Source organism: Oreochromis niloticus, linkage group LG20, assembly GCF_001858045.2.
Source record: "Oreochromis niloticus isolate F11D_XX linkage group LG20, O_niloticus_UMD_NMBU, whole genome shotgun sequence".
In the NCBI taxonomy this organism is placed as follows: domain Eukaryota; kingdom Metazoa; phylum Chordata; class Actinopteri; order Cichliformes; family Cichlidae; genus Oreochromis; species Oreochromis niloticus.
In genome coordinates this window covers 29037726-29050674 of record NC_031984.2, presented here as the reverse complement: position 1 = coordinate 29050674, position 12949 = coordinate 29037726, and the positions used below count along the sequence as shown (strand labels likewise).

At 38.0% G+C, this 12949-nt stretch overlaps 1 protein-coding gene and 1 non-coding gene across 4 annotated transcripts in view; one reads left to right on the top strand and one right to left on the bottom strand.

The window, feature by feature from the left end:
• The first annotated feature begins 8314 nt into the window (after nt 1-8314).
• trnaq-uug (transfer RNA glutamine (anticodon UUG)) lies at nt 8315-8386 on the top strand. The gene has a single exon. It is a non-coding gene; the product is annotated as a tRNA-Gln (tRNA).
• Nucleotides 8387-9024: 638 nt separating this feature from the next.
• The window catches only part of calcrl2 (calcitonin receptor-like 2), a 30801-nt gene continuing 26876 nt past the window's right edge, over nt 9025-12949 (bottom strand). For all 3 annotated transcript variants that reach the window (XM_005454091.3, XM_005454093.3, XM_005454092.3), the window contains one exon: nt 9025-12899. In XM_005454091.3, the coding sequence (XP_005454148.1) occupies nt 12621-12899 (279 nt within the window). In that variant the 3' untranslated portion in view covers nt 9025-12620. The remainder of the gene's footprint in view (nt 12900-12949) is intronic.

The window sequence follows — 12949 nt, the reverse complement described above, 5'->3', positions numbered from 1 at the left end:
CTACAGTAAAGGGCAGCATTGACTGGCTTATCTTTTTCTGAAAACCAAAGGTCATGGAGGCTGTCTGAGCTAACACTGGCAATACCTGTCACTAATCTCAGGTGCTCCGTGCAGTCGTTATGCAACACGACACCACATCTGTCTCCCAAGTGACAAAAACCCTGTAGCCATCATTTATTTTTCATAGTCTTACGAAAGTGTCATTTCCTGTTTGGCTGAAGATAACTTAATTTTACTGACAGATGTCATTGTCTATTTCATTGTAGAATGTAGAACTACCAAGGGAAGGGAATCGAGCACCAGTTCTTGTAGACAGGATCATATGTGTCTCCTCATTAGGAAAGGGATTTGTGTCAGTGTGGAACTGCAGCCTATAGCTTTATATTGTTAAATGGTAACTATGAGGCAATGTGTTTCAGGTCATTATACAGAAAAATGTGATTAGTGTATTACTTTTAAGAAAAATGTTCTGTGTAATATGTGTAATACATTGGGGTTTTTTTTGAGTAATGACCCCAACAGTGATCACAATAAAGAGGGGAAATTCCTCCAACGTGCACAAACAATTCAGTTAATTTGCACAAATGTAAGCTGTGCTGATACACTGCTTAGACACGGTGGTGAATATCAACACGGAGTCAGTGGGAACCTAATGAGAATCAATAAGGAGTCAAATCAATAAGTGATATCAACAATGGAATCGGAATTACTAAATTCTTATCAATTCCCATGCCTTGAACTACCGCAGTGGAGCAGCAATTTTAACACTATCCTGGCCACTTATGGTATATACTGTGTGTTATATTGCAGGGGGCAGTATTACAGATCTTGTGAAGCAGTGTAGTATTCCAGGTTCAAAAACAAGCAAAGGATAAGATTCACTGGAAAATTAGCTCATTTGGCAAAAATATATTTTTGCTTGTTTGGATCCAAATGGCATTTTTTGTGTGATAATAACTAATATTCAAATGCTGATTTGCATTTGTCAGAATAATACTCTGATGTGTCTTCTCGCCTTAGATGCCTTCCCTTATGACTCCATTTCATTTGTAAGGCAGACTCACTATTTTACACACACACACACACACTGAATCCTTGCTTACAGTGTGAGCCTGTCTGTGGGAGTTCTCCTCAGTACAGTATGCAGTCTGTGGGTTTTATCAGAGGCGTCCCACCTGGAGGGAGTCTGGAGGCAAAAACACAGCTTCAGACAGATTTAGAGCTCTTTCTGCTCCACAGGAATGAACGAGCGGTGTTTGTCTTGCACCGTGTTTGAATAGTTCTCTTTTTGGGAGCGAGCCTCCCATTGGAAAGTGGCTCCTGGGGTGTGAGGATGCATAATGATGCCGTTGGATAAAAGTCTTGCATCTGTAAAATGGTGACAGAACACACAGAAGCAACAAAAAGATTAAAATTAAAGGAAAGCAAAGTATTTCTGTACATTTTTTATCATTATTATTCAGTGAAAAGTTAGCCTTGAGTAATCTTCCACATGCCAAAGAGTTTTTTTTTCATCCTGTGAGTAACAATGTGTTCTGCAGAATTCCAGCCTTCAATGAGTAAGAGAAATGACAAAAGCCTCAATGAAAAAAACATTTTTTAAAAAGAAAGTTGGAGTCAAGCATGTTCCCAGTTTGTTAGCTATTAATCTCCCCATGCGAGGCTTTCCCCATAACTTTTTAGCACCTTGTTTAATGTTGGGTAAAGAGGACACTTGAGAAAAGATGGGACGCATAAATGTTCCAGTTTAAGAATTAAAATCAGAGCAGTCTGAATTGCAACTCTGGGCATATCCAGTCATATATTTTCTGTTAATGGATGAAGAAGACATGTGTTCGGCAGCTGTCACTACTGAGAACTATGTATCTTCTTAAAATATAGTTAAGGGCCAAAAATAGGTCACATGCCTGTTTCTGAGGCTGATATGTGCCTCAGATTTAATTTAGTCAGGCTGACTAAGATTAAAACCCAAATTAAGCTTGGCACAAAAGCCTCACCTAATGTGGTTATGCTTTTCTTTTCTTTAACACGTTTAAAATGCATGATGATATGCTTTTTTAATGGCTTGTCAAAAGTACATGTGGATCAGAACACATGTCTGTTTATAGTGGTATGCCACATGATAATGATTCTCTCTCTCTCTCACTGCTATATGTATATATATCAGTGGAGGGAATGTGATGTGATAAATGATAGTTATAAATCCACAGTTCTCTGTGACCACTCTGAATGCAGTGGAGCTCAGATTAATATTGCCCCTCTTCATGGTGACTGTCTCCAGTGTATTATTGAAGTATCTAACCAAAATACAATCCTAGTATATATATATTGCAACAGTATTCAACAGTAGCAAAAGTATTTAGTATTTTTTCTTTTGCTTGAATTTGTGAACATAATATAATTCTATATATTTGAGCAAGGTGGAAAAGCTGCCATGTAACTAATAATTTGCCACCATCTACATTTGTGCCTTTGTAGTGCAGCTATTGTGTCCTTTAGCTCAGGTCCCCCAGGAACAACAGCACACTGCCAGGCAATTTTAGCCCCCTGATCACGCTCTAAATTTCACATCACGTGACCATCACAGAGCTCGACATGTATTGTTCTCACCGATGGTTACAAAAGAAATGCAATTGGAGCCATTAGGCACACAACAGCGTCGCTGAGATAAAAGGTTTGTGAAGCTTTAAAACAATGTTCAACCTATGCAGGCAGGGATCAACTTAGAGGCAACTCAGAAGATTATGCCATGTGCTAACATAACATTCATGGCACACATATTAGCATTAGCACTGATAAGGATCTGATGTACAGTCATAGCTACTGACATCAAACTTTATATATAGCCTGAGTTTTTGTGAGTTATTTTTCTAGATTAAAAAACAAACAAACAAAATTTTAGAAAAGATCAAACTTTATTTATCCCAAAGGACAATTTTTGTACTGCTCAGAAAAATCACACTGAAAAATAATAACAATAGAAGAATATGTATGGAGCAATAACATAATAAAATAACATCAACACCTAAAAGTGTGACACTAAATATAAAGTATTCATTGTAGAATTTAAGAGAATCTTAAATTAGGATTAATGTAGGATTATTTATGTTCACTTTATACTTGTACGTGTTTGTTATGTATAATAATGACAACACAAAAAGTCAATACATGAAACAGCTGCAACAGAAGAAAGACAGAGAACTAGGACAGCAGAAATGAAGCACGTCCGAGGCAAACTGCACAAAGTCGTGAAAGCAAGGTTAAAGGGATGTCCTGGCTGCTGTGTTTACAATATTGTTATTATTAGAATATAAGATAAAGCCTCAGAGTGATCCAGTAATTGAAAGTAAAGATGATACAACAATAAACCACTGTGAAATCTGAGTAAATAAAACAGAAAGAAGGCGAGTATTACTGGAAAGGCTACAATTTGCGCTGCTTCTGGTTTCAATTTCAGCTCATTATCCTGAAATGAGAACATTCTCAGAGCTTTATTTTGAGATAGCGCTCACAGTTTTCTAGTGATTATAAATTTGCCAGTCTTGCACATGCTTTATTGGTTGCATATTTAAGCAAGGATTAGTACAATTTCATTTTCATTTTGCTTTAAGTGGCCCTTTAGAATGTGGATTTCACTAAAGTGCTTACTGTGACTGAAGTTTAGTCACGGCTAAAAATAAAAAGCCCACAAAATTTCTACTCATGGTACCAAGGAAGGTTTGATCTTTGGATGACATGTTCGGTTTTTATTATGTGTCACTGCAGTATGAACCAGAATGGCATTGGCTTTTATTTATTTATTTACTTTTCCTTTCTGTTGCTGCTGTCTCCTCTGTGGCAATCAGGCAGGGTGACTCTCACCAGGGCCAGGCAGGCATGGAAGCACGGACAGGACGTGACTAGATCACATGTGACAATAGTGCACTGAAGGAGGCCTGCACGTCTACCACTGCTGACAGAGCGACATTATGGAGACATAGAAGGGGGTGGCAGTCGCTGCCCATGCGGAAGTGAACACAAAGGAAGAGGCTGTAATTGGTTCATATACAATTTCCATCACCAAGAAAGCAGGAAGAAAAACTAAAGTGATCTGTAACCGTGAGTCTGTGTGGAAAAAAAAGAAAATCAATTTGTCAAGAGACCACATCTCAACCGCAGAGAGCGAGAGACGTGTTAGAATGAGATCAGGAGAGATTATAAGAGCAAGCTGAGAAGGGGGGCGTGGGTCCAAAGGTGCTTATCTGAAGCTGTGTGAGTTACATAAACACTGACCCCTGCCTGCCTGCCTGCCTGCCTGCTTTGCTGCTGGATGGAAATCGGGTTGCAGCATCCAGTCAGAGCATTTAAGGTCACAATCACGGCCAGGACACTATGTACAGCCAAGAGGTGACACAGCAGGCTGAGACACCAATAATATCTACAGTACACCAGGGTACACGGAAGGGCTAGGAAATATGTTTTTGGCTTGTTGCCTCATAGCGGTGTTCACAAGTGCTCTGCACTCTTTGCCTTTTGAAAACTAACCAAGATGAACAGATTTGCTGGAGATTAGGGGGGGAAAGGGCTTAATTTCATAATTGTTAAAAGTTGTTTAGATTCATCCTGTTAGGGATACAATTTAATCTGTGAAGGGGCTCAATCACCATCCCATCCCAAGATGCTGTACACTTAGCGTGGTTGAAGGTAGTGTTGTGTTGCTGCAAATTTTGGCACCAATCCGATGCCAGATACAGGGCCAGTATTATCAGTACCAATACTTTTGATCTATAATGGCAGTTCATGTGAGGGAGAGTGGTGTGTCGGGATTCATGAGATAAATGGTTGTTAATTTCCAACACATTTTAATGACCACTAAATCACTGTTATTTTTTAATGTACATAATAATTAGCTAATACAAAAAACCACATCTTTCAGCTTTTTGTGGGGTTTGGAGATCTGGATTGTACAGTAAATATGCCTATCGCTACACAAAAAGGTTCACACATTTTTCACAGTGCATGTTTGAGGTATAGTTTTTTTTATATCCAACAAAGTGTCGTTCATGTGTGACCAATTGGACACTGCCTGCATTTGCTCTTTCCTGCAGTACCTGCAGTACCCACATTACTGGAGCCGCACACCTTACATTTTACGAGCTTGGCTAACATCACAGAATGGCACATTAAATATGTGATGGCTTGCAAGGGCGAAATTTGGACACGCTTCAGTTAAAATGCCAAAGAGGGAGCGAGTGTATTCATACCAAGAGAGGCTGCACGGTCATCAAAGAGCTAGATCACAAATCTCAAGAGACGCTGCAAAGCACACCTGCGTACAGTAATGGGGGTTAGCTGAGGTGCCTGCCTGTAAATTTGAAGTTCAGAAGAAACAGTGTGCTTTACTGTCTTTTTCCTCTCTTGAATTTACTGCAAATGCTGGATCTTGCTTCATCATCTCTCGCCAGACCTTTCATTGACACTTTTTCCTGTGAAAAACTGAAATCCATTGTGATGTTGCCACAAAAGATAAGCCTTAATAAGACCTAGCCTTCCCTTTAAATCAATAACAAATATTCACAAGAATAATCAACCTTTTGTAAATCACACCCCACTAAAATCAGACCAGACAAACCCCAGCTAGACGCTGCTATCTGCAGTTATGGCCTGTAGAGCTACATGAAAGCTAAAGACGCTGTTTGCAGGATTTGAAATATGTATTGCAGCGTTGCAATGTACTTGAACTCCTTTTTCTGTCCATAGTGTGTTTGCAAAGAGAGACTTAGGCGATCGGAGCAAATACTTTATGCTGTCAGTTTTGACTGGTCAAAAACTGAGCAGTGACATTGCTCAGGTAGCTTAGACACTGAAATAAAGCTTTGACATTTATTGTAACATGGGTATAATTCAACTACAATTTAGTAGCTAAAAATAATGTTTTTCTCAGAATGCCTTTCGTGCTCATCCTAAAAAATGATTCACTTAATGCTTTTAAAACCTGTTACCTTCGCTCATTCCTTTTCCCCACCGTAATAGTGAAGGGCAGCAGCAGTTAGCCCGGAGCCATCATTTTATGGCTAAAAAGGAGTTAAAAATGACAGGCAGCTCTTTTCTTTTCTTTTCTTTTTTTTTTTTGGGAAGCACTTGCTGGCTTTGTCTGTCAGACATGTTCTTATAATGATAATGCCTTAAGCTCAGCCTCCAATTTCTTAAATAATAAAGGTTAAACATTTTAGTGCACTGCACGTGTCATACATGAAAGAGGTTTTCTTTTTCTTTTTTCTAAGCTTCAGAAGATTAGATGGTTGATTTGTAACTGCTTTGTGTTGATAGAGCTGTTTTTTTAAAGCTGTTGACTCATGAAACAGTATTAAGTCAATAGATGTGAAAACTGGGTGAAAAATAAGTCCACTGATAGTTTATGTGCTAACTTGGTTGCACTGATCCTACCCCAGTTCACATATGATTAAAATAAACTTTACTGAAAGCACGTATAAGCACTGATGCATAGTATAGCTTAAAAAAGGACTTAAAAATGCTAAATCTATGCACATTGTAAAAGCGTATTACAGAAAAATTAAACAGTGTATAGTGTGTAGAACAGACTGAAGGGCCACACATACCATCTTGTCTTGCCTGGACAAGAACTGAGGCTATCACTAAAACAGGATTTAGCCTAAATCTGACAGGCTGGGATTAAAGGAAAAGAACAGAGGCTCATTTACTCCTGTGCCTGCTCACATGTGATGTGCATATGGGATTTATTCATGCTTGCATTCAGCAGTTTTTCACCTTGAATGCTTCAAATGATCTTTGATCATGACACTTTCAAAATGTCAATAAATGTGTGTGTATATTTAAGTTGGATAGAGATAAATGTAGCACATCGATATTGACCCTGCATTTGATAATTGGGTGAAATGATAACTATTAGGGCTGTTCTCGTGAAGAAAGATTGAAATCATACCTTATTTCCTTCTGTGTGGCTGACCTACTACCTGCATATAGGGGTTACCACAGTATAGGACGATCTGCAACAAACACTCCACTGAATTGATTTCAGTCACATTCCTGCATCCAAAGTTCAACACCACATTGATCTCCCTCTGATCCTTCTTAGGTCGAATGTGAGTGTAACCAAGTGGCCTGTTTGCTTAAACATACGTGCATTAAAACCAGTCTTTAATGGGGCCAAAGGTCAAGCGGGAGGCATCCGCTCACATGCTAGAGATTGTAATGAGTATGGCTGCTTTAAGCTGTTAGTATAGATAAGCTGTGGGGAATCAGGTGAATGTATCACCAGAGCACCCCTCTATTACACTATGGGTGGATGGAGCTGTATTGGATGGACTTGCAGAGCTTATACAGAGAAGCTCATCCACAGCATTCTGTAATTATCTAGGTCTGCACAACTGGGGCAAAACCAATCGTGCTTATTCGGCTGTAGTGCATAAGCTCAGTGACCGTGGAAAAGTGGAAATTTATTTTTAGGTTTGATTAAAATATAATCAATCTCATTTAGGGGAAAAATGTCATTACAATAGTTTAATCAAGTGTAGGGACAGAACTTGTAGCCTGCCTCATTACCTGCATTTTCAACAAAGTATCCGGGGGTGGTGATTTAATATGGGTGGAATTCCTTCCTGTACAGCCCAATAAAGAGCACATTTTAGTGAAATTATGTGATAAAAATGCAAACCATACAAAAACATAGAGAAGTAGACGACGGTGTGGAGTATGGTTAAAAACACATTCTCTGCTGCCTCCACGTGGCGTATTGTGTTACTACAACTCAGCAATAAACAACAACAACCAACTAAAGATAATAACATAACATTAACAGACGTACATATACTTTATTCTCACTGCTGCTTTCTGATTTATTATTCAGTTCATTTCTAGTATCCGAACTAATCTACGTGTACGTAAGAATGAACCTGGAAGCAACGATTAAGATTAGCGGCGTTTCTTATGAGAACTCACGGTAGTGAAATATCTCGTTGTGTTGTCATGATACTAGCTAGTTATACTACCGAGTACACGCAAACTACTACTCATATAAAAGCGCATAGAATCAACGCTGCCTTTTCAGTCTTTGGCATGTTTGAGTTAGCTAAAGGGGCTCGCTTAAAACCTACAACGCCTCTTTGCAGCTAACGTCACTCATATCCCGTCAGCTATCTTTAAATAGGCTATAAAGATAAATTACAGTTTACTGTCATCGTTTCAGCGGTGTCGTTGTAATGTAGCTGAACCTAAACACACAAACACGTCTAAGAGTTTAAGCAGTCTCTTCACTTCCTTCAAAAGTCGACGACCCAATGTGGCGATACCATCCGGTCCCATGGTGTAATGGTTAGCACTCTGGACTTTGAATCCAGCGATCCGAGTTCAAATCTCGGTGGGACCTCGTCCTTTTCTACTACAATGCAAGAAAATGCGGTTTTCTTTTAAGTAAACCGACATGTACTTAGAAAACAGCGAAAAACCTTAAAGCAGATATTTATTCTTTGGCTTCGCTTAACTCTTTGCTATTTAAGATATTTTACAAAATAATGGATTATACACGTAAACACTTGGGGAAGATTGCCCTGTCATATCCACCAAGTAATTTGTTATTTGATTATTTAATGGTCAATGGAATGGAATTCTAAATGAATAATTCTAATTGTCAATTCATTAACAAATGCCTACAACGAAAAACGAATTGCTAGGTCATCCTAGCAAACTGCTTATTTCCCAACATATAATCTCAATTACCTGTTAAATTTAATAGTACTTATTTTAATTACTTTATATAGCGTTGGTTTACACTAAACAAGGTATATTAAATAAAATAAATAATAAACAAACCAAAAAATAAATAAAGTACCACACGATTGCCATATTAAATATACGCCAAATAATAAAGTAATGAGCAAAACTTAAAATATTTTAATGGGAAAATAGTTGAGCATAAGTATGTAAAATAACAGCAGAAACACTTATGTAAAATACAAATATTCCCAAAATAACCCAGAGTATAGAATAGTAACAGACACAGCGGGCTTATGTTCACACAGATTTATTTCCATACATAAATGGCAGTGTTAAAAATATAAATTCAGTATTATGTTTGTCTGTGTAGGTTCTCAGTCATCCACGTCATGGCAATCTAAGCAGCTGTGAAAGAAACACGACTGGGCTTCTTTAGGTTTCTTGAAGACAGATGGTTTGAAAGAGGAGTGAAAGACGCCATCTATGTCCACTGTGAACGACCATCCTTGAGTCGCTTTTCTTTCCAAGCTCCTTAGAGTAATATGTTTGAAGTGAAAATTTGTTTGGCACTTTATTGGAATGTTTCTCAAATTGCTTTGCAAATGCATCCATGACAGTTGTTTCTCTGCTGAGCAGGTACTTCCCAAGTTGGTGGGATTAAGTGAAATAGCTCCTTCACAGTGCTTTCCCATACTTCGTTAATTTCCTGTTACCTCACTATACTCACACTGGAGCCTTTGTTTTTCTGTTATGATGTGTGTGTATGCATGCTGTAATAACAGCTAAATACATTTGCTAACAGCTCACCTTTAACAATAAGACTTGCTCAGTTTTCCAGTGGTCTGTAGCCAGGATACATACAGTGCACTACTATTAAATTGTATTTCTGTGACGTCACTGTAAAGTATAACTGTGCAAAGGAAGAGAGAAAGCATTGTGTAACCATAATAAGCACTCTTTGAAATAATAAAACAGCAACACTATGGAAAAAACTATAACAAAAAAGGCACACACATATCTGTTACACACAAACTCTTCTCCTGTCTGCAAAAGTTAGACAAAAGCTCATCTTCATTTCATCTGAAACCTCAGGGTATTAAAGCTTTACATCAGATCAGTATAACCTGTTCTATTACAATAAAATTAATGTAATTATAAAAGAAACATTAATGGCAGACATTAAATAAGTGCATTTTTTTCATACATTGTTCACAAGAAAGCAGTGGCAATTTGTGAAGAAACAAATTGTCTGATACCAATAATTGGTGGTTTAAAAGTTCGATGTCTCCCCCCCCCCTTTAAACACATGAAACATGAATAGATTTTCCTTATATTTTGTTATGTGTAGCTATTTATTTACTTTTATATGCTCCGCCCAGCTGGTTGTTGTGTTTGTGGCATTCCAAACAGGTGAGTTACGAACAGTTGCAGAGTGCCCCCTGGTGGACAAAATATCGTCAACATTCATGACATAGTTGAAGGGTAGTTCTCCCATCTCGTTTCCTTTTAAAAATTTGAATTATCAGCCATATTCAATGTCTTCAGTACCAACAGATTGGCCAACATTTTGGCTGATAGTATCGGTCTGCTGATAAATTGGTCAGGGTCTAGTGCACACACTATTTATGGAACTTCTCTGAGCCTTTCCTGTACTTAAAGCTCAGCCTCAGAGTTTTGAGCCAACCTAGTTGAGCCGTTCTAGTTCTTATTAATCTCATTGTAGAGAAACTGAAACTGGAGCTCAGCAAGAGACAATGAGAAAAGATTGGCAATAGAAATATTTTTTTGCACACGTATGTAAATATAGTTTGGATAATATGTAAATAAAGTTTCGATAAATAAAATACCACTCCTGGATTTTTAGCTCTTTTGCTGATTGTCCATAAAACCCTAACATGCTGACTGGTCAGTTACAGATTGAAGTTAAGGGATAAAACTCCAAACTATAACTAGCCACGACAAGTCTAGTTAAACCACAACACACACAATATTGTTTAGTCTTTACCTTACATTCTCTTGAACTGAACTAACTGAATTACCTTGCGTAATAAACAGCTAGCATAGTAGTTGCTAGCTTTTACCTTTTGCTAAAATCTAACTAAGTTCAGCTTTTCACCGTAGTGGGTTTGCTTGTGTTGTTTACTTAGGTGATGAAGTACCATAATGCCACTTCAATTTACCAAAATTGGTATTTTTCGACAAAATGCTAAAGACTAAGTAGGGTTTAAGTTTCAGATTATCCAGCTGCAGCTATTGGGCCAGCTAGCTTAAACTTTGGATATAATTTTTAGATTTACATGTCTAGTTAGCTGCCTTTCCGTATCATTTGGTTTAAGTTAACATCTTATTCTTATTTTTTTACATTGTTACAGTAAAAATCAACTCAAACTAAATATTACTGCATTTTGCCTTTTTTGCATTTTGTATAGGGCACATTAGTTCTATAACAGTGTATTTTCCAAACTCTCTGGGCACAGCACTCCCTCTGGTAATAAATCCCATCTCTATTATAGGATTCACTGTGGTGTGAAATTTAATATCTGAAACAACTTTAATGAGGATGCTGGCTTTCAAGACACCATGAGGTGTTTTTATCTTTCTTAAATAAAAGTTTGTAAAAAAAAAAAAAAATCACATCTGTGGGCTACGACATTCACTTGGTCACTCTGATATACAGTCAAGCGTTCGGTGGCTCTATGGGGCAACTAATGACACAAACACTCACCTGAAAATATGCATTAACTGTTTAGAAATGAGCAATGTTTTCATACACAGTCCCCTGTTATCAGAGGCTTAAATAAGGATTAAGATAAAATATCTGGATTGACTGCAGTTGCTGGAACTCTCAATATGAGGGCCCACAAGGTGTCTACAAAAGTGAAAGAGGAAATCATTCCCCCCAAATAAACCTATCAGACAGATAGCAAAAGCTTTTCAAGTGGCCAAATCAACAATCTACTACATTCAGCAGAAAAAACTACTGACCATTAACAGGACTAAAAGATCTGGAAGCCCACAAAAGGCAACTAAAGTGGATGATCGCAAATTCTTTCCTTGTTTAACAAGACCCTTTGAATTTAGCCAACCCAAGAACACTCTCAGGGAGGTAGCTGTATAATTTCAAAGTCTACAATCAAGCTAGTCACCTCATCTCAATCTAATAAAGCATATTTTACAGTTACTAAATACAAACTAGAGGGAGGGAAATCCACAAACAAGCAGCAACTGAATGTGGCTGCAGTTAAGACCTGGCAGAGCATCTCAAAGGAAATGCAGCATTTGATGATATCCAAAGTTTTTAGACTCCGAAAGGATTTTCATCCAAATCTTAAAAAAATGTTAAATTAAAATGATGCTGGTTTATCCAGTTACTTTTGAAAAATAAGGGACAATGTATTAAAATGGCTGGAATTCCTAAACAGCTAATGCAATACTCTTATTAATCGCATTAATAGATCGTCTTTGGTGGTGTAGAGATGTGTCATTGTCCAAAAATCTATTTTCCTAACTGCATCTAAGATACAGCGTCCCGACTGTCATCTTTCTCTATTCTGATGAAAACTACAAAAAACAAACAACAACTGAAACTTGACTTGACTGCAGCGACATAACAAAACGTTACAATACGATTACTGGATATGATGAACGAGGATAATGAATGATTGTTTTCTTCATCAGTTCCTAAAAGTCCAAAAACGTAAGCGTAGAAATGTGCCTGTATGAACTACACATTACATGCTTTTAAATCGCTCTCCAGACATTATGTACATACATACAAAACCTAACTTTTATTGTGAAAACTCATCGTCAGTCCCTGTTTTTTTCAGTGTGTGTGTTGTGTGTGTGTGTATATGGCACTAAAACCGTCACCTCTGTGTTTTATTCAGTCAGATTTGAGTGGTCTCCAGTATGTTGCCTATCTCCCCGTTGGTGCATGCATTGCTCTTCTTCCTGCTGGCGTTCTCCGGCACCACAGAGATCGAGTCCTTTTTTTCTGAAGGTGCATTGGCAGGCGTCTCTGAGTTCATGGTGATGCGGCTGGTTTCGGTGATGGAAGAGTTGGTGTGGTAGTTAAAGGGGCTGTTGGTGAGAGGTGTTTCACCCCAGCCGGTTTTGCCCCAGGCAGATTTACACTGAAACCACTTCCTCCGCACTGCTGTTTGAGCCTGCACATCAACAGTGAATAAATGTCATCTTATTTATGCTCTTTAGCCAA